Source organism: Geotrypetes seraphini, chromosome 8 (genome assembly GCF_902459505.1).
Source record: "Geotrypetes seraphini chromosome 8, aGeoSer1.1, whole genome shotgun sequence".
Classification (NCBI taxonomy): Eukaryota; Metazoa; Chordata; class Amphibia; order Gymnophiona; family Dermophiidae; genus Geotrypetes; species Geotrypetes seraphini.
This window is the reverse complement of record NC_047091.1, coordinates 192,193,390-192,221,316: the sequence shown is the minus strand read 5'-3', so window position 1 is coordinate 192,221,316 and position 27,927 is coordinate 192,193,390. Positions and strand designations below refer to the sequence as shown.

General features: G+C 46.8%; 1 protein-coding gene across 9 annotated transcripts in view; it reads left to right on the top strand.

Annotated features, from left to right (window-relative positions):
* The window catches only part of LOC117365440, a 362,671-nt gene that overhangs the window by 5,475 nt on the left and 329,269 nt on the right, over positions 1-27,927 (top strand). For all 9 annotated transcript variants that reach the window (XM_033955907.1, XM_033955906.1, XM_033955904.1 and 6 more), the window contains exons 2-3: positions 27,190-27,267; positions 27,480-27,568. In XM_033955907.1, the coding sequence (XP_033811798.1) occupies positions 27,190-27,267; positions 27,480-27,568 (167 nt within the window). The remainder of the gene's footprint in view (positions 1-27,189; positions 27,268-27,479; positions 27,569-27,927) is intronic.

Sequence of the window (27,927 nt, the reverse complement as noted above, 5' to 3'; positions counted from 1 at the left end):
GATGTGGGGTGAGGTTGAGTGGAATAATCCTGGGGAGAGGAAAAGCGGAGCTGATGGGGTGCATGAGGAGTGAGTGATGTGGTGAGGGAGGGTGGAATAGTTCCCTGAGCTGAGGGAGGGGGGATGTGAGGTGGGGTCAGGTGGAATAATCCTGGGGAGAGGAAAAGCGAAGCTGATGGGGTGCATGAGGAGTGAGTGAGGTGGTGAGGGAGGGTGGAATAGTCCCCTGAGCTGAGGGAGGGGGGATGTGGGGTGAGGTTGAGTGGAATAATCCTGGGGAGAGGAAAAGCGAAGCTGATGGGGTGCATGAGGAGTGAGTGATGTGGTGAGGGAGGGTGGAATAGTCCCCTGAGCTGAGGGAGGGGGGATGTGGGGTGAGGTTGAGTGGAATAATCCTGGGGAGAGGAAAAGCGAAGCTGATGGGGTGCAGGAGGAGTGAGTGATGTGGTGAGGGAGGGTGGAATAGTCCCCTGAGCTGAGGGAGGGGGGATGTGGGGTGAGGTTGAGTGGAATAATCCTGGGGAGAGGAAAAGCGAAGCTGATGGGGTGCAGGAGGAGTGAGTGATGTGGTGAGGGAGGGTGGAATAGTCCCCTGAGCTGAGGGAGGGGGGATGTGGGGTGAGGTTGAGTGGAATAATCCTGGGGAGAGGAAAAGCGAAGCTGATGGGGTGCATGAGGAGTGAGTGATGTGGTGAGGGAGGGTGGAATAGTCCCCTGAGCTGAGGGAGGGGGGGTGTGGGGTGAGGTCGGGTGGAATAATCCTGGGGAGAGGAAAAGCGAAGCTGATGGGGTGCATGAGGAGTGAGTGATGTGGTGAGGGAGGGTGGAATAGTCCCCTGAGCTGAGGGAGGGGGGATGTGGGGTGAGGTTGAGTGGAATAAACCTGGGGAGAGGAAAAGCGAAGCTGATGGGGTGCAGGAGGAGTGAGTGATGTGGTGAGGGAGGGTGGAATAGTCCCCTGAGCTGAGGGAGGGGGGATGTGGGGTGAGGTTGAGTGGAATAATCCTGGGGAGAGGAAAAGCGAAGCTGATGGGGTGCAGGAGGAGTGAGTGATGTGGTGAGGGAGGGTGGAATAGTCCCCTGAGCTGAGGGAGGGGGGATGTGGGGTGAGGTTGAGTGGAATAATCCTGGGGAGAGGAAAAGCGAAGCTGATGGGGTGCATGAGGAGTGAGTGATGTGGTGAGGGAGGGTGGAATAGTCCCCTGAGCTGAGGGAGGGGGGATGTGGGGTGAGGTTGAGTGGAATAATCCTGGGGAGAGGAAAAGCGAAGCTGATGGGGTGCATGAGGAGTGAGTGATGTGGTGAGGGAGGGTGGAATAGTCCCCTGAGCTGAGGGAGGGGGGATGTGGGGTGAGGTTGAGTGGAATAATCCTGGGGAGAGGAAAAGCGAAGCTGATGGGGTGCATGAGGAGTGAGTGATGTGGTGAGGGAGGGGGGAATAGTTCCCTGAGCTGAGGGAGGGGGGATGTGAGGTGTGGTCAGGTGGAATAATCCTGGGGAGAGGAAAAGCAGAGCTGATGGGGTGCAGGAGGAGTGAGTGATGTGGTGAGGGAGGGTGGAATAGTTCCCTGAGCTGAGGGAGGGGGGATGTGAGGTGGGGTCAGGTGGAATAATCCTGGGGAGAGGAAAAGCGAAGCTGATGGGGTGCATGAGGAGTGAGTGATGTGGTGAGGGAGGGTGGAATAGTCCCCTGAGCTGAGGGAGGGGGGATGTGGGGTGAGGTTGAGTGGAATAATCCTGGGGAGAGGAAAAGCGAAGCTGATGGGGTGCATGAGGAGTGAGTGATGTGGTGAGGGAGGGGGGAATAGTTCCCTGAGCTGAGGGAGGGGGGATGTGAGGTGTGGTCAGGTGGAATAATCCTGGGGAGAGGAAAAGCAGAGCTGATGGGGTGCAGGAGGAGTGAGTGATGTGGTGAGGGAGGGTGGAATAGTTCCCTGAGCTGAGGGAGGGGGGATGTGAGGTGGGGTCAGGTGGAATAATCCTGGGGAGAGGAAAAACAGAGCTGATGGGGTGCAGGAGGAGTGAGTGATGTGGTGAGGGAGGGGGGAATATTTCCCTGAGCTGAGGGAGGGGGGATGTGAGGTGGGGTCAGGTGGAATAATCCTGGGGAGAGGAAAAGCAGAGCTGATGGGGTGCAGGAGGAGTGAGTGATGTGGTGAGGGAGGGGGGAATAGTTCCCTGAGCTGAGGGAGGGGGGATGTGAGGTGGGGTCAGGTGGAATAATCCTGGGGAGAGGAAAAGCAGAGCTGATGGGGTGCCTGAGGAGAGAGTGATGTGGTGAGGGAGGGTGGAATAGTTCCCTGAGCTGAGGGAGGGGTAGATGTGGGGTGGGGTGGGGGTGGAATAATCCTGGGGAGAGGAAAAGCGAAGCTGATGGGGTGCAGGAGGAGTGAGTGATGTGGTGAGGGAGGGGGGAATAGTTCCCTGAGCTGAGGGAGGGGGGATGTGAGGTGTGGTCAGGTGGAATAATCCTGGGGAGAGGAAAAGCAGAGCTGATGGGGTGCAGGAAGAGTGAGTGATGTGGTGAGGGAGGGTGGAATAGTCCCCTGAGCTGAGGGAGGGGGGATGTGGGGTGAGGTTGAGTGGAATAATCCTGGGGTGAGGAAAAGCGAAGCTGATGGGGTGCAGGAGGAGTGAGTGATGTGGTGAGGGAGGGTGGAATAGTCCCCTGAGCTGAGGGAGGGGGGATGTGGGGTGAGGTTGAGTGGAATAATCCTGGGGAGAGGAAAAGCGAAGCTGATGGGGTGCATGAGGAGTGAGTGATGTGGTGAGGGAGGGTGGAATAGTCCCCTGAGCTGAGGGAGGGGGGATGTGGGGTGAGGTTGAGTGGAATAATCCTGGGGAGAGGAAAAGCGAAGCTGATGGGGTGCATGAGGAGTGAGTGATGTGGTGAGGGAGGGTGGAATAGTCCCCTGAGCTGAGGGAGGGGGGATGTGGGGTGAGGTTGAGTGGAATAATCCTGGGGAGAGGAAAAGCGAAGCTGATGGGGTGCATGAGGAGTGAGTGATGTGGTGAGGGAGGGGGGAATAGTTCCCTGAGCTGAGGGAGGGGGGATGTGAGGTGTGGTCAGGTGGAATAATCCTGGGGAGAGGAAAAACAGAGCTGATGGGGTGCAGGAGGAGTGAGTGATGTGGTGAGGGAGGGGGGAATAGTTCCCTGAGCTGAGGGAGGGGGGGATGTGAGGTGGGGTCAGGTGGAATAATCCTGGGGAGAGGAAAAGCAGAGCTGATGGGGTGCAGGAGGAGTGAGTGATGTGGTGAGGGAGGGGGGAATAGTTCCCTGAGCTGAGGGAGGGGGGATGTGAGGTGGGGTCAGGTGGAATAATCCTGGGGAGAGGAAAAGCAGAGCTGATGGGGTGCCTGAGGAGAGAGTGATGTGGTGAGGGAGGGTGGAATAGTTCCCTGAGCTGAGGGAGGGGTAGATGTGGGGTGGGGTGGGGTGGAATAATCCTGGGGAGAGGAAAAGCGAAGCTGATGGGGTGCAGGAGGAGTGAGTGATGTGGTGAGGGAGGGGGGAATAGTTCCCTGAGCTGAGGGAGGGGGGATGTGAGGTGTGGTCAGGTGGAATAATCCTGGGGAGAGGAAAAGCAGAGCTGATGGGGTGCAGGAGGAGTGAGTGATGTGGTGAGGGAGGGGGGAATAGTTCCCTGAGCTGAGGGAGGGGTAGATGTGGGGTCAGGTGGAAGAATCCTTGGGAGAGCAAAAGCGGAGCTGATGGGTGCAGGAGGAGAGAGTGATATGGTGAGGAGTGTGTGACACAGTGGTTGAAGCTACAGCCTCAGAACCCTGGGAACATAAGAACATAAGAACATAAGAAGCGCCATCTCCGGATCAGACCTTCGGTCCATCAAGTCCGGCGATCCGCACACGCGGAGGCCCCGCCAGGTATACACCTGGTTTATTTTATAGCCACCCTATCTTTATATGCCTTTCTCAAGGAGATATGCATCTAGTTTGCTTTTGAAGCCTAGGACTGTCGATTCCGCAATAATCTCCCCTGGGAGAGTATTCCAGATGTCCACCACTCTCTGTGTGAAGCAGAACTTCCTGACATTAGTCCTGAACTTGTCCCCCCTTAGCTTCATTTCATGTCCTCTTGTCCGTGTCAAATTGGACAATGTAAATAATCTTCTCTGCTCTATTTTGTCGATTCCTTTCAGTATTTTGAAGGTCTCGATCATATCCCCACGCAGTCTCCTTTTCTCAAGGGAGAACAATCCCAGTGTTTTAAGTCGATCCTCATATTCCAGTTTCTCCATACCCTTCACTAGTTTAGTTGCTCGTCTCTGCACCCTCTCCAGCAGTTTTATATCCTTCTTTAGGTAGGGAGACCAATGTTGGACGCAGTATTCCAAGTGAGGTCTGACCATTGTCCTATAAAGCGGCATTATTACTTTCTCCGATCTACTCGAGATTCCTTTCTTTATCATGCCCAACATTCTATTTGCCTTCTTTGCCGCTGCCGCGCATTGTGCCGACGGCTTCAGGGTCCTATCTATCAGTACACCCAGGTCTCTTTCTTGTTCACTTTTTCCCAGAGTTGCACCTGTCATTTTGTACTCGTATTCCTTATTCTTACTGCCTAAATGCATTACCTTGCATTTCTCCACGTTGAACCTCATTTGCCATTTCTCCGCCCATTTTTCTAACCGACACAAATCGCTCTGGAGTTCCTCACTATCCTCCTGCGATCTGATTGCCCGGCAGAGTTTTGTGTCGTCTGCAAACTTGATGATCTCACTGGATGTTCCGTTTTCCAAGTCATTGATATAAATATTAAAAAGGATCGGCCCAAGTACCGAGCCCTGGGGTACACCACTAGTCACTTTCTCCCAGTCAGAGAACTTCCCATTTATGCCCACTCTCTGCTTTCGGTTTTCCAGCCATTTGCCTATCCATCTTTGTATATCTCCCTCTATGCCATGGCTTTGTAGTTTCCTGAGAAGTCTTTCGTGTGGAACTTTGTCGAACGCTTTCTGGAAATCCAAGTATATTATGTCCACCGGCTTTCCACTATCAATTTGCTCGTTCACGGTCTCAAAGAATTGGAGTAAATTCGTCAAACACGATTTCCCTTTCCTGAATCCATGTTGACTGGGTTTCATCAAGTCGTGTGTGTCCAAGTGCTGAACAATGCTATCCTTGATCAGTGATTCAATCATCTTGCCGGGGACAGACGTAAGACTCACAGGTCTATAGTTGCCCGGTTCTCCTCTCGATCCTTTTTTGAAAATTGGTGTGACGTTTGCTTTCTTCCAGTCGTCTGGTATCTGACCTGTTCTGATTGACAGGTTTGCAAGTTTTTGCAATAACTCTCCGATTTCAACCTTCAATTCCTTCAAGACTCTCGGGTGAATTTCATCCGGTCCAGGGGATTTGTCACTTTTAAGTTTGTCGATCTGGTAGTATATCTGATCCAAGTTCACTTCAACTGTGGTGAGGCTGTCCTCTATTTCTCCTGTAAACAGTTTCTCCGCTTCAGGTATTGTTGAGGTGTCCTCCTTCGTAAAGACGGAGGCAAAGAAGGAATTTAGTTTGTCTGCTCCTTGTGATCCTGGGCAAGTCACTTAATCCTCCATAGCCCCAGGTACATTAGATAGATTGTGAGCCCACTGGGACAGATAGGGAAAATGCTTGAGTATCTGATTGTAAAACCGCTTAGATAACCCTGATAGGCGGTATATAAAATCCTAATAAAACTTGAGGGTGGAATAGTCCCCTGAGCTGAGGGAGGAGGAGATGTGGAGTGGGGTGGAATAATCCTGGGGAGAGCAAAAGTGGAGCTGATGTGGTGCAAGAGGAGAGAGTGATGTGGTGACGGAGGGTAGAATAGTCCCCTGAGCTGAAGGAGGGGGGAGATGTGGGGTGGAATAATAATAATAACTTTATTATCCCAGGACAAGCAGGCAGCATATTCCCACATATGGGTGACGTCACCGACGGAGCCCCGCAGCGGACAGCCTCGAAAGCAAACTTGCTTGAAGATCTCGAACTTTCGAGTGCTGCACCGCGCCTGCGCGCGTGCCTTCCCGCCCGAACTAGGGGGCGCATCTCCTGAGAGGATCCTCAGTTCGTTTATTTCCGCGGAGACAAGAAGACACGTTTTCTTTCTCTGCAGCGAAATTGCCTTCTCATCACCGCGGCTGTTTCTTTTAATTTAAAGTCGGTCGCTGTGTTAATTTTATCTTTCTTTTTCGTGTTTAAAAAAAAAAAAAAAGTATATTCTTTTTTCCTTTTCAGTTCGGCCGTCGAGCTTTGGGCCTAGGCCTAGGCTCCTTCGTTCGACACGGACTTTGTTTTTTCCATGTCCCGGCCTCTTACCGGGTTTAAACGTTGTCGACAGTGTAATCGGGTGATTTCGGTCACCGATCCCCACTGCCGTTGTTTACAGTGCCTGGGTTCCTCTCATTCCCCAGAAGATTGTCATCGCTGCTTTACCCTCACTCCACGAGCTTTTCGGCGGCGTTGTGCTCAATTTTTTCAACTTTTCGGTATGGAGCAATCTTCGGAGCCGGCCTCGACCGTGGCGGCTGCACCGGTCTCGAAGGCCTCGACTCCGACGACCTCGACACCTGTGGTCTCGAAGGCCTCGACCCAGACTCCGGCTGGAGTTTCGGTCTCGAAGGCCTCGACCTCTTCTACTTCGGTTGCCTCGAAGACGACGTCTTCCACGAAGCCTTCTACGGGGGGTAAGTCTCCGAGTTCTCTTTCAGGTGCCGTATCCAAGAAGCCACCAGAGTCCTCGGCGCGACCACTTTCAAAGCGTACCTCCAAGATAAGGGAATACTCACCTTCGAGGTCGCCCTCTTCGGAGCGTACTGCTGCACATACGAGGTCAGAACCTTCTGTCTCGGTGCCGATGCTAGAGGATATGTTAAAATCTATCCTCACCACTCAAATTACTTCTTTAGTGGCTCAACTGGTCCCGTCCTCGACCTTGCCTCGGGCTGACCAGCCTGTTACTCAACCGGAGCTTCCAGTCTCCCGAAGCCGATCCCGGACACCGAAAAACATTTCTTCATCGGAGTCGTCTCCGGACTCACCTCCTCCGAAGCATCGGTCGAAGCACTCGAGACATGTTGCCTCCAAGCTTCGGAGGGAGTCTTCGACGTTGGATACCGAGGCTTCTTTGTCTCGTTCTTCGAAGACGAAGCAGGGATCTCGACATCGAGCCTCCACTCGAAGCCCTTCTCGATCCAGAACCCCATCGAAGCCAGTCCGTCGAGACAGTTCTCCACACACCTCGACTCATTCTGTACCACGTACACCGGGTACTTCTCCATCCAGGAGTCTGAAGAGGAAACATTCTCTTACTCCACTTCACAGTACAGCTTCTTCTCCTACTATGCGTATGGAATCGGACATTTCCACATACACTAGAGAAAATTCTCCATCCTACTCAGTACAACATAAATCTCGCAGTGGCTCTCCTGAAGAATCATCTGACCCAAAATCAGTTTCTTTTGCCAAATTTATTTTTGATATGGGCCAAGCTCTCAAGCTAGACCTTCATTCAGACTCTAAATATACTCCTGAGTACTTGGCGGATATGGAGCTTCCCCATCCTCCTAAAGAGTCACTCAGATTGCCTATGACTCCTGTTCTCCAGCAAACCTTCACTCGCAATATGGAGACTCCTTATTCTATCACTGCCATCCCATCTAAATTGGAATCTCGTTACAGAACGGTTCCATCTAAAGGATATGAAAAGTCTCAACTTTCTCATCAATCTCTAGTGGTAGAGTCATCATTGAAGAAAGCACATCCCTCCAAAATTTATGCTTCAGTTCCTCCTGGTAGGGAAGGCCGTACCATGGATAAATTTGGTCGACGTTTATACCAGAATTCTATGATGGCAAATAGAGTTCTGAATTATAATTACATTTTTACGTCCTATTTCAATCATTTTTTAAAGATTCTGTCTACCTTTTACCCGGATATCTCTACCAATCGTCTATCAGAATTTAAATATATCCTTAAGACTCTTTCTCAATTGAGACTATTTATGCTACAAGCTTCCTATGATGCCTTTGAACTCTCGTCTAGAGTCTCGGCATTTGCAGTAGCCATGCGTAGATTAGCATGGTTACGGATAGTGGACATGGATCCTAACCTTCAGGATAGATTGGCTAATCTTCCTTGTCAAGGAAATGAATTATTCGATGACTCTATTGAGGCAGCTACAAAGCGTCTTTCAGAACATGAGCGCTCTTTTGCTTCCCTCATCCGTCCAAAACCTAAACCTGTACCAACTAGAGGTTTCAAACAAACTCCACGTCGCTATCCACAGAAAACAACTCCTGCTTTTTCTAGACCTCCTGCTCGTCGGCCTCCTCCACAACAACGACAACAAAAGTCACAGACCCCTGCTAACACTAAGCCTGCTCAGTCTTTTTGACAATCTCAACTTGAGCATTCAAATTTCTCTATTTCCAAATTCTCCCCTCCCCATAGGGGGTCGCCTGTCCAATTTTTATCATCAATGGGAGCTCATAACATCAGATCTCTGGGTACTTACCATTATCAGAGAGGGATACTCTCTTCGACTCCTTCAGGTGCCTCCAGATCGCCATCCAAGAGAGTGTCTTTCAAATCAGTCGCATCTTCCTCTTCTTCTTCAAGAAGCTCGGGCTCTTCTTCTCCTGCGAGCAGTGGAGGAAGTTCCTCTCTCCCAAAGGAACTCGGGATTCTACTCCCGTTATTTTCTAGTTCCCAAAAAGACGGGGGATTTGCGACCGATTATGGATCTCAGAGCTCTCAACAAATTTCTAGTCAAAGAGAAATTTCGAATGCTCACTCTGCCAACTCTATATTCCTTGATGGATCAAGGGGATTGGATGTGCTCCCTCGATCTCAAAGAGGCCTATACTCATATCCCCATTCATCCAGCTTTTCGCAAGTACCTCAGATTCCAAGTAGGAAATCTTCATCTTCAGTACAGAGTTCTCCCCTTCGGACTGGCTTCTTCCCCCAGGGTTTTCACAAAATGCCTTGTGGTTGTAGCGGCAGCTCTTCGCAACCAGGGTCTCCAAGTATTTCCATACCTAGACGACTGGCTCATCAAGGCTCCCTCTCTTTCAGGGGTTATTGTAGCGACCCAACAGACTATTCTCTTTCTTCAAAGTCTGGGATTTCACATCAATTTTCCCAAATCTCAACTGATTCCTTCTCAGTCTCTCCAGTTCATAGGAGCGACTCTGGACACTATCAATATGAGAGCATACCTTCCTCAACCACGTCAGGATGCACTCCTTCAAATTTCTCAGCAATTCTTCCAACTTTCCACTGTTCCAGCAAGGAAAATGATGGTTCTGCTCGGTTACATGGCCTCTACAGTTCATGTGGTTCCTTTTGCCAGGCTTCATCTTCGCATTCCTCAATGGACACTGGCATCTCAATGGCAACAATCAGTGGATCCACCAACTCGACTAATTTCCATCACTCCTTCATTAAAGAAGTCTCTCCGTTGGTGGATGCTCTCTTTGAATCTTTCAAGAGGTTTAATGTTTTACCCTCTTCCTCATCAGAAGGTCCTCACAACCGACTCGTCAATGTATGCATGGGGAGCCCATGTAGACGGTCTTTGCACTCAAGGGCTCTGGACCCAAGCAGACCGGAGGTGTCCTATAAATCTGTTGGAACTCAGAGCGATATTCTATGCTCTCAAAGCTTTTCAGCATCTTCTTCACGACATGGTGATTCTAGTACGTACCGACAACCAAGTAGCCATGTATTATGTAAACAAACAGGGAGGGACGGGATCTCACTCCCTCTGTCAAGAGGCTCTGAAATTGTGGCAGTGGGCGATTCTCCACAACATCTTCATCAGAGCAGTTTACATTCAGGGTCAACACAACTATTTGGCGGACAAATTGAGTCGTCTTCTACAACCTCACGAATGGACAATCAATTCTCCTACTCTTCGCCAAATTTTTGCTCGATGGGGGACTCCGCAGATAGATCTGTTTGCGTCACCTCTCAACTTCAAACTGCCTCAATTTTGCTCCCGCATCTATACTCCTCAACGTCTCGAAGCGGATGCGTTTCTACTGGACTGGAGGAATCAGTTCCTTTATGCTTTTCCTCCGTTTCCTCTGATTCTCAAGACTCTAGTCAAGTTGAAATCAGACCATGCCACCATGATTCTGATAGCTCCTCGGTGGCCCAGACAACCTTGGTTCTCCCTTCTACTTCAACTCAGCACCAGGGAGCCTCTACTTCTGCCAATATTTCCTTCTCTACTCACGCTTCATCCCAATCTACAGTCTCTACATTTGACAGCTTGGTACCTTTCTCTTTAACAGACTTTTCTCAATTCTCTCCGTCTGTACAAGATATTTTACTTGCTTCCAGAAAACCATCCACTAGGCAATGTTATGGTCAAAAGTGGACAAGATTCTCTGCTTGGTGTTCTACACATAATTTACCACCCAGATCTGCTTCATTGACATCAGTTCTGGACTATTTACTTCATTTATCACAATCTGGACTTCAAACTACATCTATCCGAGTCCATCTTAGTGCTATAGCTGCTTTTCATCAACCTTTGGATGGAAAATCCCTTTCTGCACATCCTATGATTTCTCGTTTTATGAAAGGACTTCTTAATCTACATCCTCCTCTTAAACCACCTCCTGTGGTTTGGGATCTCAATGTTGTTTTAGCTCAACTTATGAAATCTCCTTTTGAACCACTTGACAAAGCTCATCTCAAGTATCTCACTTGGAAAGCTGTGTTCCTGATTGCTCTCACTTCTGCTCGTCGTGTCAGTGAGTTACAAGCGCTTGTGGCTGATCCACCTTTCACAGTTTTTCACCATGACAAGGTTGTTCTCCGTACTCATCCTAAATTCTTACCTAAAGTCGTTTCAGAATTTCACATTAATCAGTCTATTGTTCTACCTGTATTTTTTCCAAAGCCTCACTCTCACCCAGGAGAGGCGGCCCTTCATACCTTGGACTGTAAACGTGCTTTGGCTTTCTACCTGCAACGCACTCAGATTCACAGAACGTCTCCTCAACTTTTCATATCCTTTGATCCAAACAGGTTGGGTCGTCCTATATCGAAGCGTACCATCTCCAACTGGATGGCTGCTTGCATTTCTTTTTGTTATGCTCAGGCTGGTCTTCCTCTACAAGGTCGAGTGACGGGCCATAAAGTTAGAGCTATGGCGGCATCTGTAGCTTTCCTCCGATCAACTCCTATTGAGGAAATCTGCAAGGCTGCCACTTGGTCCTCGGTTCATACTTTCACCTCTCATTATTGTCTGGATACTTTATCCAGGAGGGATGGCCATTTTGGCCAATCTGTTTTGCAAAATCTTTTTTCGTAAATTGCCAACTTCCCTCCATCCCTTTTTACTTAGCTTGGAGGTCACCCATATGTGGGAATATGCTGCCTGCTTGTCCTGGGATAAAGCACAGTTACTTACCGTAACAGTTGTTATCCAGGGACAGCAGGCAGATATTCCCACAACCCTCCCACCTCCCCTGGTTGGCTTCTTGGCTAGGTATCTGAACTGAGGATCCTCTCAGGAGATGCGCCCCCTAGTTCGGGCGGGAAGGCACGCGCGCAGGCGCGGTGCAGCACTCGAAAGTTCGAGATCTTCAAGCAAGTTTGCTTTCGAGGCTGTCCGCTGCGGGGCTCCGTCGGTGACGTCACCCATATGTGGGAATATCTGCCTGCTGTCCCTGGATAACAACTGTTACGGTAAGTAACTGTGCTTTCTTGTATACCGCATTACCGTGGAAGTTCTATGCGGTTTACAGATGAAGAGACTGTACATTTACAGCGAAGTTACATTTTCACAATGCTACGTTTACATTTTTGGCGATGTTACATTTACGGTGAAGTTATTTTATAGCTAGGTTACATTTGCAGAGAAGTTACATAGAGCGGTGTTACCTACGGCGTAGATACAAACTGCGGTTTCGATAAGGCAGAGCAGAGTCATTTGGTATGGGGAGTAACGAAGACAGAGTAATTAGTTGGATAGAGTGATCCATTTTGTTAAGCCATTTAGTGGCTGACAAGATTGGAGGAGTCGGAGAGTCTGGAGGGAAGTCGAGGTCAGAGGAGGAGGTCAAGGAAGAGGTGGGGAGAAGTTAGAGGAATTTGTCAAACAGGTAGGATTTGATTGATTTCCTGAACATTTGGTAGGTGGGGGAATTGGAGATGAGGGCTGAGAGGCATTTGTTCCATTTGCCCGCTTGGAATGCTAGGGATCTGTCAAGAAATTTCTTGTAGAGGCAGCCCTTCAGGGAAGGAAAGGAAAACAGGTAGGTGTTTCGTGTACGAGAGGGGCCTGCAATTTCAAGGTGATCAGACAGGTAGATTGGTGAAGAGCCTGCTAAGGTTTTGTAGCAGAGGCAGGTGAATTTAAAGATGATTCTTGCCTCCACTGGCAGCCAGTGGAGTTTAGTGTAATAGGGGCTAATGTGGTCATATTTTTTGAGGCCGAAGATGAGGCGGACGGCAGCATTTTGAACTATTCTTAAACGTTTGATGGTGTTTTTATAAGATCCCAGGTATATGATGTTACAATAGTCCAGTATGCTTAAGATTAGTGACTTGGGAGAGCAAAAGCAGAGCTGATGGGGTGCAGGAGGAGAGAGTGATGTGGTGAGGGAAGGTGGAATAGTTCCCTGAGCTGAGGGAGGGGGGTTGTGGGGTGAGGTTGAGTGGAATAATCCTGGGGAGAGCAAAAGCAGAGCTGATGGGGTGCAGGAGGAGAGAGTGATGTGGTGAGGGAGGGTGGAATAGTCCCCTGAGCTGAGGGAGGGGGGGTATGTGGGGTGGGGTGGAATAATCCAGGGGAGAGCAAAAGCGGCTGCAGCATTTTCCTATTTTTCCTTCTATTTTAGAGGCAGCCTGTAGCTAGGAAGTCCCGTCTACGAGGATCTGCTGTCCCACTTGTCTTTGGAGAAAAGCAAGTTACTTACCTGTAGCAGGTGTTTTCCTCATATACCCACTCACTACCCCCAGGAGGAGTCTTCAGCTCCAAGCCATATTATGGCTTGGAGGAAGGGTCTGTACAGCAGCAACAAGTGGGAGATGGTACATAGACACATTGAAATCTGAACTTGGGACACTTTCGTGACAAGGGCTCCGTGAGGACTTTTATCCTGCTACAGGTAACTAATTTGGCTCTCTCCTCTGGGGAAATGCAGAAACAGAGAGATTATTCTCCTTTCCCACGAAAGTAAAACACAAGGCATTTCTGAAACGCATTTTAAAAGACTTATGCGCTTTACATGACTATCGCCTCCCCCTAGTCTGCGCTTTTTCTGTGCTGCTCTCCTCTCTTTGAACTTGTCCTTTTTAGAATTTTGATCAGCCCTTAAAATCCACCTCTTTGGAAAAGCTTATGATACCTTAGACAACTGAATGGATAACATGAGGCAGATTGTTTACGCTTTCCAAAAATACTAAGGGCTCCATTTACTAAGCTGCGTTAGGGCTTTAACGTGCGGAATACCGCACGCGCTAGATGCTAATGCCAGCATTGAGCTGGCGTTAGTTCTAGCCACGTAGCACAGGGTTAGCACGCGCTAATCTGCTGCGTGTGCTAAAAATGCTAGCTCACCTTAATAAAAGGAGCCCTAACACTAGGGAACAAGCCATGGAAACCAGGGAAAATATTTTGTCAGACTGTGTGTAATTAAATTTGTGGAATTTGTTGCAGGAGGATGTGGTGAAATCAGTTATTTCAGCGGGGTTTAAAAAAGGTTTGGATAAATTCCTAAAAGAGAGGTCCATAAACCATTATTGAGATAGCTTGGGGAAATCCACTGCTTATTCATAAGAACATAAGCAATGCCTCTGCTGGGTCAGACCTGAGGTCCATCGTGCCCAGCAGTCCGCTCATGCGGTGGCCCAACAGGTCCAGGACCTGTGCAGTAATCCTCTATCTATACCCCTCTATCCCCTTTTCCAGCAAGAAATTGTCCAATCCTTTCTTAAACCCCAGTACTGTATTCTGCCCTATTACGCCCTCTGGAAGCGCATTCCAGGTGTTCACCACTCGTTGGGTAAAGAAGAACTTCCTAGTATTCGTTTTGAATCTGTCCCCTTTCAACTTTTCCGAATGCCCTCTTGTTCTTTTATTTTTCAAAAGTTTGAAGAATCTGTCCCTCTCTACTCTCTCTATGCCCTTCATGATCTTAAAAGTCTCTATCATATCCCCTCTAAGCCTCCTCTTCTCCAGGGAAAATAGACCCAGTTTCTCCAATCTCTCAACGTATGAGAGGTTTTCCATCCCTTTTATCAGACGTGTCGCTCTCCTCTGAACCCTCTCGAGTAACGCCATATCCTTCTTAAGGTACGGCGACCAATATTGGACGCAGTATTCCAGATGCGGGCGCACCATCGCCCGATACAATGGCAGGATAACTTCTTTCGTCCTGGTTGTAATACCCTTCTTGATTATACCTAGCATTCTTTTTTTTTTCTTAGCGGCCGCTGCGCACTGTGCCGTCGGCTTCATTGTCATGTCCACCATTACCCCCAAGTCACTTTCTTGGATACTCTCATTCAATAACATCCCTCCCATCGTATAGCTGTACCTCGGGTTTCTGTTTCCCACATGCAATACTTTACATTTCTCAACGTTGAACTTCATCTGCCATCTCGCCGCCCATTCCCCTAGTTTGTTCAAGTCCCTTTGCAATTCTTCGCATTCCTCTTTAGTCCCAGCTCCACTAAATAGTTTTGTATCGTCCGCAAATTTTATTATCTCACACTTTGTCCCTGTTTCTAGATCATTTATGAATATATTAAATAGCAGCAGCCCGAGCACCAAGCCCTGCGAAACTTCACTCGTGACTCTCATCCAGTCCGAGTAGTGGCCCTTCACCCCTACCCTCTGTTTCCTACCCGCCAACCAGTTTCTGATCCATCTATGTATGTCTACGTGCACCCCATGGTTCTTCAGTTTCCGGAGTAGACACTCGTGAGGCACCTTGTCAAAGGCTTTTTGGAAATCAAGGTATATGATGTCTATGGGGTCTCCTCTGTCCATCCGTTTGTTAATTCCTTCGAAGAAGTGCAATAAGTTAGTTAGGCATGATCTCCCCCTGCGGAAACCATGTTGGCTTGTTATCAGAAGTTCGTTTCTTTCCAAATGTTCATCGATGTTTTCTTTTATCAGTGCTTCCGCCATTTTCCCCGGAACCGAGGTCAGACTCACCGGTCTGAAGTTTCCCGGGTCACCTCTTGATCCCTTTTTAAAGATGGGCGTGACGTTGGCTATCTTCCAATCTTCCAGGATCAGGCCTGTTTTCAGGGATAGGTTGCAGATTTGCTGCAGTAGTTCTGCTGTCTCCTCCTTTAATTCCTTCAAAACCCTTGGATGGATTCCATCCGGACCTGGGGATTTGTCAGTTTTAAGTTTTTTCTATCTGCCTGTGTACATCATCAAGGCTCACTTCCATGGATGTTAATTTTTCTGCTTTATTTCCATTGAAGAATTACTCAGGTTCTGGTATGTTGGTTGTGTCTTCGTTTGTAAATACAGACGAAAAGAACATGTTAAGTCTTTCTGCCACTTTTTTCTCCTCCTTCACCACTCCCTTCCTGTCTCCTTCGTCCAGCGGTCCCACCTCCTCCCTAGCTGGCTGTTTCCCTTTAACATATCTGAAGAACGGTTTGAAATTTTGTGCCTCCCTGGCTAGCCTCTCTTCATACTCTCTTTTGGCTTTTCGAACCACAAGGTGACATTCTTTTTGATACTTCCTGTGCTCCTTCTGGTTCCCTTCAGTTTTGTCCTTTTTCCATTTCCTGAATGAATTTTTCTTATTGCCTATCGCTTCCTTCACTATTTTAGTCATTCATACCGGGTCTTTTGTTTGACTCTTTTTGTACCCCTTTCTGAATCTGGGGATGTACAGATTTTGCGCCTTGCTCACCGTGTCCTTGAAAAAAGACCAGGCATGTTCTACTGTTTGCATTTCTTGGAAGTGTTCCTAAGTTTCTTCCTTACCATTTCCCTCATTGCTTCATAGTTTCCTTTCCTGAAGTTGAAAGATGTCGCTATGGTTCTCTTTCCGTTTGGTATTCCTACTTCAACCTTGAACTTGATCATGTTATGATCGCTGTTTCCCAACGGTCCAACTACTTCCACTTCCTTTGCAGGTCCCCTTAGTCCATTTAGGATTAAATCCAGAGTGGCATTTCCTCTCGTCGGTTCTCTAACAAGCTGCTCCATGAAGCAATCTTGTATAGCCTCCAGGAATTCTGTCTCCCTAGCGCATCTTGAGCTTCCAAAACTCCAGTCTATCCCGGGGTAGTTGAAGTCTCCCATAATAACCGTGTAACCGCTTTTGCATTCTCGCTTCAACTCGGCATCCATTTCTTTATCGATATCTCCGGTTTGCCCGGGTGGACGATAGTATAGGCCCATCTTTATTCCATGCCCTTTCCTACCTGGTATTTTAACCCATAGCGATTCCAGTTTGTTGGTCGTCTCCGCTGTGTCCGTTCTTGTCGATTGTATGCTTTCTTTTATGTATAGGGCTATTCCTCCTCCTTTCTGTCCTGACCTGTCCTGGCAATAGAGCTTGTACCCCGGCAGTGCTGTATCCCATTTGTTTTCCTCATTCCACCATGTTTCAGAGATTCCAATGATGTCTATGTCCTCTGCATTGGCCACGGCTTCTAGTTCCCCCATTTTGTTTCTTAGGATCCTTGCATTAGTATATATGCAATTTAGATCCTGGCATTTTGTCGTCTTCATTTCCTTTCCCTGTGCTTCAGTTTTTAGTGTCTTCTCTTTTGTTACAATCTTTCTAACCTCCACTTCTGGGTTAGTTGTCTCCTGTCTTCCCAGCCTTTTTTTCCCTTGGTATCTTCATGGGATACCTTCTTTTTTTTTTTTATTTTATTTATCAAATTTTACATTTTATAAATCAAGTATCCACTTGTACAGAAAGTTGAAGAAAAGCAGGAAAATAATACACAAAAGCAAAATACATAGTAATCAAATGAAATGAAATAAAATAAATGTTTAGCTTAAATTCAGCTCAAGTCCTCAAAATTAGATCCAAGAAGGATAAGGCGGACATATTAACAAATGCTAACAAATATCAAATCAAATATTAGGAAAACAAGATCCCTTGGCTGAGGAAGGATATCATTTATTCAATTGCACTTCACTTTGTTTTCCCTTCATCCAGTCGAGTTCCTGCCAGAAAGGCTGTCAACTGGAATGGCTCAAAGAATACATATTTCTTCATATGGTATTGTATTACACATTTACAAGGGTGTCGTAGAAAAAAAGTCCCTCCAAGAGATGTAACACCTGGCTTCATCAAAAGAAACTCTCGCCTCCTTCTCTGAGTTTCCCGTGCCAAATCTGGAAACATTAATATTTTATGTCCAAGAAATTCTTTCATTTTATTTCTAAAGAACAATCTAAGCAACCAGTTTTTATCTGGTGCAAGAGCCACAGTAAGAAGCAATGTTGCCGGAGATGCAATCTCTCTATCCGAAAGTTCCAAGATTTCTGAAACATTAAGTGGTTGATTATCCTCCTGTTGTTTAGATGGTGATTTAATAGCTTTCATTGGTAGGTAATATACTTGAGTAAGTGGTGGTAATGCATCCTCTGGAATACCCAAAATCTCCAACATATAACATTTCAACATATCCCTAGGTGTCACCGAGGCTATCCTAGGAAAATTAATCAGTCGGAGATTATTATTACGAGAAAAGTTCTCCAAAGTTTCCAGTTTTCTACGCAAATTTGTATTATCTTTTACTATTGCTTCACTGAGTTGTTTTGATGCTTTTAACTCCTGTTGTATATTCGCAATAGAATTCTTGGATTCATCAATTTCAACTTTTATATTTTTTATCTCAGTTTCTTGAAGAGTAATTTTATTTTCCAGCTGCAAAAGCTGGGGCTTAACAGACTTGGCTAGGTCAGCAACTAAATCCCAGATTGAGTCCAGTGTTACTTCTCTGGGTTTTTCAATAACATATGAAAGATTAAAAGTTTGAATAGTTTCACCGGTTAACAGCTGTTTCTGGCAATCCTTCTGCTGGACTGAAATTATCCCTGATGTTTCCAGATCCTCGGTGCTTCTTGGACTCACCTGAAAACTCAGGGAGTCCATCTCCACGCTCCCCTCTCTGTTCTTCCTAGCCTCCGAGGATAGGTGCTTGCCTTCTTCCGACAGCTCCTCCACTCGTGGGGAGCTGGTAACCTGAGGAGGTGGGGGAGGTGCCCTAGCGTCGGGGCTCAGCGTAGTCTCTAGCCCCAAGGAGATCACCTCATTTCCGCCCCTCTGAGGCGTCTCCAGCGGGAGGGATGCCGACGCTGCCGGGATATCCTGCATCCGACGCAGGAGCTCTTCGATATTGCCGAACGAGGGGACCACTGAACGCCGCGAGGCTCCAGCGGCACTGCGGCCTCTCCTCTTCGGCATCTCAAATAAGTAATCGCTCCGAAAAGAAAATTTTTCAATCAGTCTTCTCCGGCGTGCTACTCAGCGTCCGGGACCGTCGGCCATCTTGGATCGCAGGTCGGGATTCCTTCTTCTGAATCGTCGACGCTTGGTCGACTGTCGGCTTTCCCCTTCTTCTTAGTTTAAAGCCTGTTCTATTCCTCTCTTGACATTGTTTGCTAGAAGTCTTGTTCCCGCCGCACTCAGGTGCAGTCCATCTCTCCTGTAGAGCTTGCTCTTGCCCCAGAACGTTATCCAGTTCCTCACGAAGTGGAACCCTTCTTCCTCACACCATCTCCTCATCCACACATTTATTGATTGTAGTTCCTCCTGTCTTTTCACATCTGCCTTCGGTACCGGCAGGATCTCTGAGAATGCTATCTTCTGGGTCCTCATCTTCAGCTTCCTTCCCAGAATCTTGAACTGTTCTATCAGCGTGCCTTTTCTGTAGTCTCTCCTGCTGACATCATTCATCCCTATGTGGATCATTACTGCGGTCTCTTCCGTCTCCGCTCCTTCCAGGATCTTCCCAATTTTGTCCATGATGTCCTCGGTTCTCGCTCCTGGGAGGCAGGTCACCAGTCGATCCTCTCTTCCTCCTGCTATGTGGCTGTCCACATGCCTTGGTATCGAGTCTCCCACCAGGATCGCTGACTTTCCCTTCTTCAATTTTCGTTTCGGTCTCAGGTCAATGTCCTCGGTTTGCTTCGTTCTCTCTTCTTCTCGGCATCGACTAGCCAATTCTTCCCCCTCGTGCGGTATTCCTCTGTGGGTGTCTTCTTTGAGGTCACCTGCTTCTTGCTCCCCCTTCCATGTTGGTGTTGGTGTAACTTCATCTCTCATCTGGAGTTCGTTCTCTTCCACCTTCCTCCTGTATGCTTCCTCAATTAATTCCTCGAGTTCCCTGACTTCCTCCTCAATGTGTCTCTCACTCCTGAAGTCTTCAAATGCCCTGGTAGGGTCCTCAATGGTGCAAAGTCCTTCTAGCTCCTGTATCTTGTCCTCAAGTCGCTTGACTTCTTTCTTCAAGCTTTTCAGCTCCTGACACCGACTGCATACGTATGACCGTCTCCCCGAGGGGAGGTAGTCATACATATGACAGTCTGTGCAGAACACTGGAAAGCTCATCTTCTGGTTACCTTCTGCTTCCATCGGGGTTACTGCTTTAAGAAAACAGTTAAGTTTACGTGCTCCTTCTGTGCCTGCTTCCTTCTGCACCTGCTTCTTGCCTTGCTGCCTTCTTCTTTTGTGTGGGCTGCATACGCTCTACCTTTCCTTACTTTTGCTTGTGTGTTTGTTCCTTCTGTGCCTGCTGCCTTTGCACAACCTTGCCTAACTTGCTTGTGTGTGGTTGTTCCTTCTGTATCTGCTTCTTGCCTTGCTGCCTTCTTGTGTGTGCTGTCTTTTCTCTTCCTTACCTTACTGCTGCTTGTGTGTGTTCGTCCCTTCTGTGCCTGCTTTTTCCTTACCTTCTGTGCTTGCCGCTTCCTTACCTTTCAGTCCTTCCCTGTGCTCTTGGGTGTAGTGACTTGGCCCTTCTTGAGGCCCTTCGCAAAGGCGCTCTCGCTAAGGCGAGCGCCTTTGCCGCTCGCCTTCGCCGAGTGCCATTGGCTCCGCCCCCTTTTAGGGGGGAGTTCGGTTGCTGACTCTTCTGACGTGGTGGGGATGGGCGGAGCTAACTCTCGCCCTGCCCCTAGCTTCCTGCTCTTCTCTGTCTCCCTCCTCTGCTCGTTTCTGCTTTTAAAAATGCTTTTCTCCCTTGCTCCCGCTTTCCTCCTTGCTTCTGCTACTCCTCTTGCCTGATGCTGTGCACCGCGTTCGCCGTTGGCTCCGCCCCCTTTTAGGGGGGAGTTCGGTTGCTGACTCTTCTGACGCGGTGGGGGGTGGGCGGAGCTAACTCTCGCCCTGCCCCTAGCCTCCTGCTCTTCTCTGTCTCTCTCCTCTGCTCGTTTCTGCTTTTAAAAGTGCTTTTCTCCCTTGCTCCTGCTTTCCTCCTTGCTTCTGCTACTCCTCTTGCCTGATGCTGTGGATAAGCAGTATAAAATCTGTTTTACTACTTGGGATCTGAGTTGGCCATTGTTGGAAACAGGATACTGGACTTGAAGGACCTTCTGTCTGTCCCAGTATAGCAATTCTTATGTTCTTATGTGAGCCAATTATAGGACAGTCAAGCCATTGTGACATCACTGCTGAGGTTGGCTCTTAGGCACTGATGGAATGAGGCATTATGAAATCACAATCTCAGCTCTGGAATGTTGCTACTCTTTGGGTTTCTGTCTGGTACTTGGGACCTGGGTTAGCCACTGTTGAAAACAGGATACTGAGCTTGATGGACCTTCGGTCTGTCCCAAATGACTCTTATGGGCTCTTATGTGATCCAAGCATATGACAATGAAGCCATTGTGATATCATTGATGAGACTAGTTCTTAGGCATTGTTTGAATGAGGCATTTTGACGCCACAATCTCAGCTCTGGAATGTTGCTACTCTTTGGGTTTCTGCCTGGTACTTGGAACCTGGGTTAGCCACTGTTGAAAGCAGGATACTGAGCTTGATGGACCTTCGGTCTGTCCCAAATGACTCTTATGGGCTCTTATGTTCTTATGTGATCCAAGCATATGACAATGAAGCCATTGTGATATCATTGATGAGACTAGCTCTTAGGCATTGTTCGAATGAGGCATTTTGACGCCACAATCTCAGCTCTGGAATGTTGCTACTCTTTGGGTTTCTGCCTGGTACTTGGAACCTGGGTTGGCCACTGTTGAAAACAGGATACTGAGCTTGATGGACCTTCGGTCTGTCCCAAATGACTCTTATGGGCTCTTATGTTCTTATGTGATCCAAGCATATGACAATGAAGCCATTGTGATATCATTGATGAGACTAGTTCTTAGGCATTGTTTGAATGAGGCATTTTGATGACACAATCTCAGCTCTGGAATGTTGCTACTCTTTGGGTTTCTGCCTGGTACTTGGGACCTGGGTTAGCCACTGTTGAAAACAGGATACTGAGCTTGATGGACCTTCGGTCTGTCCCAAATGACTCTTATGGGCTCTTATGTTCTTATGTGATCCAAGCATATGACAATGAAGCCATTGTGATATCATTGATGAGACTAGCTCTTAGGCATTGTTCGAATGAGGCATTTTGACGCCACAATCTCAGCTCTGGAATGTTGCTACTCTTTGGGTTTCTGCCTGGTACTTGGAACCTGGGTTAGCCACTGTTGAAAGCAGGATACTGAGCTTGATGGACCTTCGGTCTGTCCCAAATGACTCTTATGGGCTCTTATGTTCTTATGTGATCCAAGCATATGACAATGAAGCCATTGTGATATCATTGATGAGACTAGCTCTTAGGCATTGTTCGAATGAGGCATTTTGACGCCACAATCTCAGCTCTGGAATGTTGCTACTCTTTGGGTTTCTGCCTGGTACTTGGGACCTGGGTTGGCCACTGTTGGAAATAGGATACTGGGCTTGATGGACCTTCGGTCTGTCCCAATGTGGCAACTCTTATGTTCTTATTGGCTTAAACAACACTTTTCCTTTATTTACTTATTTTTATTTTTAAAAAATTTAGATACCACAAATCCGAGAGTTATCTCCAGTCTTGGGTCAGCTCTAGCCAAGGCAGGTAACGCTTCTGATTAAATACCATTTCAGTGAGAAGTTTGGATAAAGGCTCTTGGGAAGAATGCAGAGATCTAGCTAATTCTAATCTAATCTAAGGCTTGGCTTGGCTTTATATACCCAGTCATCATTCTAAGAAAGCTCGACTTGGTTTACAATAGTTAACTAATTGCTATCAGGACAGTTTATTTTGTAAATAAGCTGAGCCTCGGGTTAAGCCCAGCCTGGGGAACCAGTGCTCTCCCTTTGCTGCCACTGAACCCTTTTATCTCACCTTTCCCTTGGAACCTCCCACATCCAGCCTAAGCAGGGCATGAAATAATTCTTTTAAAATATAATGATGGACAGTTCCAGGAGGGATTTCTGGCAACTCTTGTCCTGTTGCACTGGTTTTAGTAGGTGCCACATGGCATTGGGACTGGCTAAAAAGTCTCCATCCTAGAACTGGGTCATTTGGGAGCTCTGTGACAAGCAGGTCCTGCCTCCATTACTTCCTTGTATACTGGGTCAGCTTACGAGCAGAGACTTATTCTGAACACAGAATGCAGATATTGCTGTCCTCTGTTCCCAAGTGGAGCACATGAGCAATCACTCACAAAAATGCTTATAAATCTAGAAATGGTTGGTTGTTTTTTTCCTGTCGCTGACAGGAAAAAAAGGCGCCCCCACCAAGCCACCAGTCCTTAGAGGGAGCATTGATCAGTCTTATAACAAATATAAAAATGGAGGGAGAATCTCTTCTTCTCTGACCTAAGGTAATAAAGAGAAAGAAAAGAAAACAAGGTTTCCTATAAATTTGTCTCATTTTCTTAGTGTTACAATGCCTAGAAAATATAAAGAGAACAGAATATTGATGGATACATGGAAAACATTACATTTTGTCAGCAATTTAACTCCAAACCCAATACACAAATCAACTTATCAATCTTTATGGCTAAACTCCAAGATTCAAGTTGGCGGTTTTAAAATTGTATGAAAGCATTGGATTATTGCAGGTATACGGCCTCTAGGTGATGTTATTTTAAATGGTAAACTGCTTGATTTTTCACAGTTGCAACATAAATATGGTCTTAACAAATCACATAGTTTTAAATGGTTGCAACTGAAGCAGGCTATTCAGGAGGGGTTCCCTGAATGGAAAAATCTTAACAATCAGTATAGTCTGGAATTCTTATGCTTTCAGACGGATTTCTTGGGTCACCAGGCTGCAGAGTGGTATAAATTGATATCTGGATTTATAAATAAAAAAACAAAGACTGGTCTTAGAGACATTTGGAGCATTGAGATTAAGCATCAAATTTCTGTATCTCAATGGCCACGAATTTGGTCTTGGAGAATGAGATGTACAGTGTCTGCATCTATGAGACAAACTTGGTTCTTTTTGTTACATAGAGCATTTTGGACCCCAGTTAGATTACAAAAGTTGGATAGCTCTAAGTCTAATAGATGCTGGCATTGTAATCTGGAAGCAGGGTCTCTAGATCAGTGTTCTTCAACCTTTTTACACCTATGGACCGGCGGAAATAAAAGAATTATTTCGTGGACCGGCAAACTAATAAGACTGAAATTTTTTAAAACCCCATTGCTGCCCCATCCCCGCGAACTCGGTCCCGTTAACCATCTGATCCCATCCGCACAAGCCTCAAATAGTTATGATTTTATATTGAACATATTTTATTAAAGTATAAAAAGAAACAATATTCTGTACAATTGTCATTTTATAAATATAAATAATACAGGGCAAGGATCAACAAAAACCCCGTCTCCCTTCCCCTTCACATATATCCCCTCTACTATCAAGAAAACTGAATAAGCCAAATTATTACAGAATGCTACACAAATATCATGCTAACAGAATACCACAGTCACACATGGCAGGAATGGTGTTAGGGGAGTGGAACTAGGGCAACTGCCTCCTGGTCAGAGAGAGCCCTAAGCCAGCTGGAAGCTAAAGACGCACTGCCTGGGCTTTGCACCCCCAGTTATGTCTAACATCAGCTCTAGCAGGATACATATTTTAAATCTTATATATTCTAATCACAAGATAGAAATAAAATTATTTTTTTCTACTTTTTGTCGTCTCTGGTTTCTGCTTTCATCTTCTTTTCACTCTCTTCCATCCAGCGTCTGCCCTCTGTCTCTTCAATCCAGCATCTGCCTCTTCCATCCACTGTCTGCCCTATACCCCTCCCCCTTCCATATGAGATCTGCGTTCTTTCTATGCCCCTCTCTCCTACACCAGATCTAGCATCTTTGTCCCTTTTCCTTATTTTTCATCTGACCCCTTTCCCAGCATCAATCTCTTTCTACTTTGTCATTCCTCTGTCTCTCCCCTTTCCCTCATCTGATCTCTCCATTCCATCCTGACTCCTTCCCCTCCTCTAATCTCCCTGCCAGCTGTTTCCTTCCAATGTTCCTCCTCCCCTGTCAGCAGTAGCCCCTTCCCCTCCCTTGTCCAGGAGTACCCCTTCTCCCTTTCCTCCTCCTTTTATCCAACAGTAACTCTCGTCCTTTCCCTTTCCGTTCTCCCCTGTCAGCAGTAGCCCCTTTCCCTCCCTTGTCCAGGAGTACCCCTTCTCCCTTTCCTCCTCCCCCTATCCAACAGTAATTCTCGTCCCTTCCCTTTCCCTTCTCCCCTGTCAGCAGTAGCCCTTTCCCCTCCCTTGTCCAGGAGTACCCCTTCTCCCTTTCCTCCTCCCCTTATCCAACAGTAATTCTCGTCCCTTCCCTTTCCCTTCTCCCCTGTCAGCAGTAGCCCTTTCCCCTCCTTTGTCCAGGAGCACCCCTACTCCCTTCCCTCCTTCCCTCTCCAGCAAATGTTTCCTCTATGTAGGCTAGCGGCAGCTCTGTGTGCTTTTAACTTCGGCACACAGCTGCGGTTTCATGAGACAGCCTCGGGGCCTTTGGTAGGCTGGCCCGCTTCGATGATGCCATGTGGGCTGGCCTACCAAAGGCCCTAAGGCTGCCTCATGAAACCACGGCTAAAATACTGCTTAGGGGCAGCTGTGTGCCAAAGTTAAAAGCACACAGAGCTGCCCCTGCTTGTCTGGGGGTGCGGAGACATACGCGGCAGGAGTAGGAGGTGGAAGGCAGGAGTGCCGGCATAGCGACAGCAACAGGAAGTTGCACTTTTTGCTGCGGCGGGGACCCGAATCCTTCGCAGACTGGCAACATTTTTTTGCGGACCGGCACCAGTCCGCGGACCGGCGGTTGAAGAACTGTGCTCTAGATCATTTAATATACTTTTGTCCCTGTATCATGGCCTTTTGGAAATCAATTTGGTCTCAAATTAACTGTTTATTAGAAAACCATGTAGCTCTATCATATGATACAATTCTATTTGGAACATCAGTGAGAATAAAAAGTCAAATTTCATCAAACAATAATAAACTTTTATTAATAATGACTGGAGTCGCCATTCAACATATCACTAGAAATTGGAAAAATTACACTAGACTAAACTACACCTTCTGGTGGAATTCATTGTGCCATATATACAAAATGGAAAGAGTAATTGCCATACAAAAAGGGAATTATAATACTTTAAAAAAGATTTGGGGGCCATTGATAACTTATTGTAATGATTAGACGCCTTTTTACACTGAAAGTACAATTATAATTATGGGAATGGGGTGGTTTTATAGTTATATTATAGGTTTTATCAATATTTTTTAATACAATACATGTATGTTATTTTTGATTATAATATTGTGAAAAGGGTGGATGGGGAGGGAGATATTTTTATGTATTTTATGATGATATATGAAAATTTCAAGTAATGTATATGATTCAATTGGTATAATATGGTGTACTTGATGCAAGATGAAAAAATGAATAAAGATTTGGGAAAAAAAAGAAAACAAGATGAAACTTTTTAGTGGACTCAGTTTGTTTTTGACAAGCTTTCTAAACCGAAGAAAAGGGCTTTGCCTGTGAAAGCTTGTCAAAAAAGGGGATGACCTTAATTTCCTTTCTTTTCTTCTCTTTCTATTTATTTCCTTTAAAGTGGACCTTTTCTGATCTAAGGTGTCCACATTTCTTCCTCATCTTAGATGTGATCTCGGCACTGGCACCGAGGCCCAGAGAGTGAGCATGAGAGAGCCTTCAGCTGCCCTTGGGTTACAGTTGCTAATTGAATATTCTCTCGCCTCCTTCCTCTATTTAAAAGTTGTTTGTTTTTTGTTTTTTTTTAAAAAAAGAGGGTGTGGATTAAATTATTTTTGGAGAGAGGATGGTTTGGACTTTGTTTCAGTGCATAGCTGGCCAGGGAAAAAGTTGATTTTCAATTATCAGAGTACATTTCTCCCTCCGTATTCGCGGTTTCAACTATTCACGATTTTTTGGCGTGCTGGCTTCTCCCCCAAATTACATCATCCGTGAGTAAAGTACTGTACAGTATCGATAAAAATTTTGGCACTTACCAGCTTTCACAGAGAAAATCGCTTCTGGCTGAGTTGTCTCAGGGCACTACGGAGCTGGAGACTAGGGTGGCAACGGTGGAGGAGATGACTACATCAACCTCATCAGATCTCGAGGAACTTCGTACACAATTACATTCAAGCCGCAAAGTTAGAGGATCTCAAAAATCAGGTTTGTGGGCGTCCTGGAATCAGTTGCCGACTCCCGCCTAATCTCTGAATTGGAGCGCTGGTTGCAGACGGAGTTACCTTTGCTGGAGGGTATGGGCCTTCTTAAGTTGGTGTGCACACATTGACTGAGCCGGCGGGAGAAAAGTCGCCACAGTCCTCGGGTGGGTGATTGCCAGAGTTCATAATTATTTCTACAAGGCGGCACTTTTCCAGCACTACAAGGCTAAAAAGGAAGTCACTTAATTTGAAGGAGAATCAGTGTGCCTCTTGTTATTTGCGATTTCATTATATTAACGGTGGTTGTTACAAAAAAACTGCAAATAACATATAAAAAGTTATTTGTGGTTTTTCCATATTCGTGGAGCTGTTCTGCCCCTAACCTTCGCGAATACAGAGGGAGAAGTGTACACTGGTTGTCGGAAAATTGGCCCCTCTTCCCAAGGACTTTTGTATGTCCCCAGTGAGTTAATGGATGTGGACTGAGCATGCTCTAACTACTGCTTGCCTTGCTTTCATGTTTAGGGTCTGGCACCATGACGGATGTGGATCCTGGAGAGGGAAGCACAGTCAAAGATGCTGAGGATGACTATGTGAATCTGAGTGAGCAACTGACTTCAGACATCTCCTTCTTTGTGGTCTCTCCTTTTCTTATCCTCTGCCCCTCCTCCAGGATGGGGGTTGGAGGTGGGAGCTGTGCTTTGTTTTCTTGGGAACGTCATGTGCAATTTTTATCAACAGCTTTTCACTGCTAGAGATAAGATAATTTTTGCATGGATGGAATTACATTTCTGTTTCTTTGGCATTATACCTAGGTCTGAAGATAGGGGACCTGCAATCCCAACCAAGAGACCACTGTGATTACTTGTTAGATGCCATCGATGCTCAACTGAACCAGCTACAGGTACACAGACAAGGGCTTTACATCTTACTCCAGATGTAGATATGAAGACAGTTGGTGAGGGTGAGGGATCCCCCATTCTTATGCTCAAGGCCAGGGCTTGGGACCTGTCCTTGGGACCTGCTCCACAGGCAATTTCAGAGAAAGAGAAAAGCATAGAACGTGACAGCCAAAAAAGACCATAGAGCTCTGCAGTCCCTTTCTTGCCCTCAGACACCCCTCTGTGCTTGTCCTGTGCTTTCTTGAATTTAGACACTGTTCTCTCTATCGCCCCCACAAGAGGCTGTTCCACCATTTCCACAAAGAAATAAATCCTCCTCCTGAATCTATCTGCTATCACTTGCATTCTCTGACCCCTAATT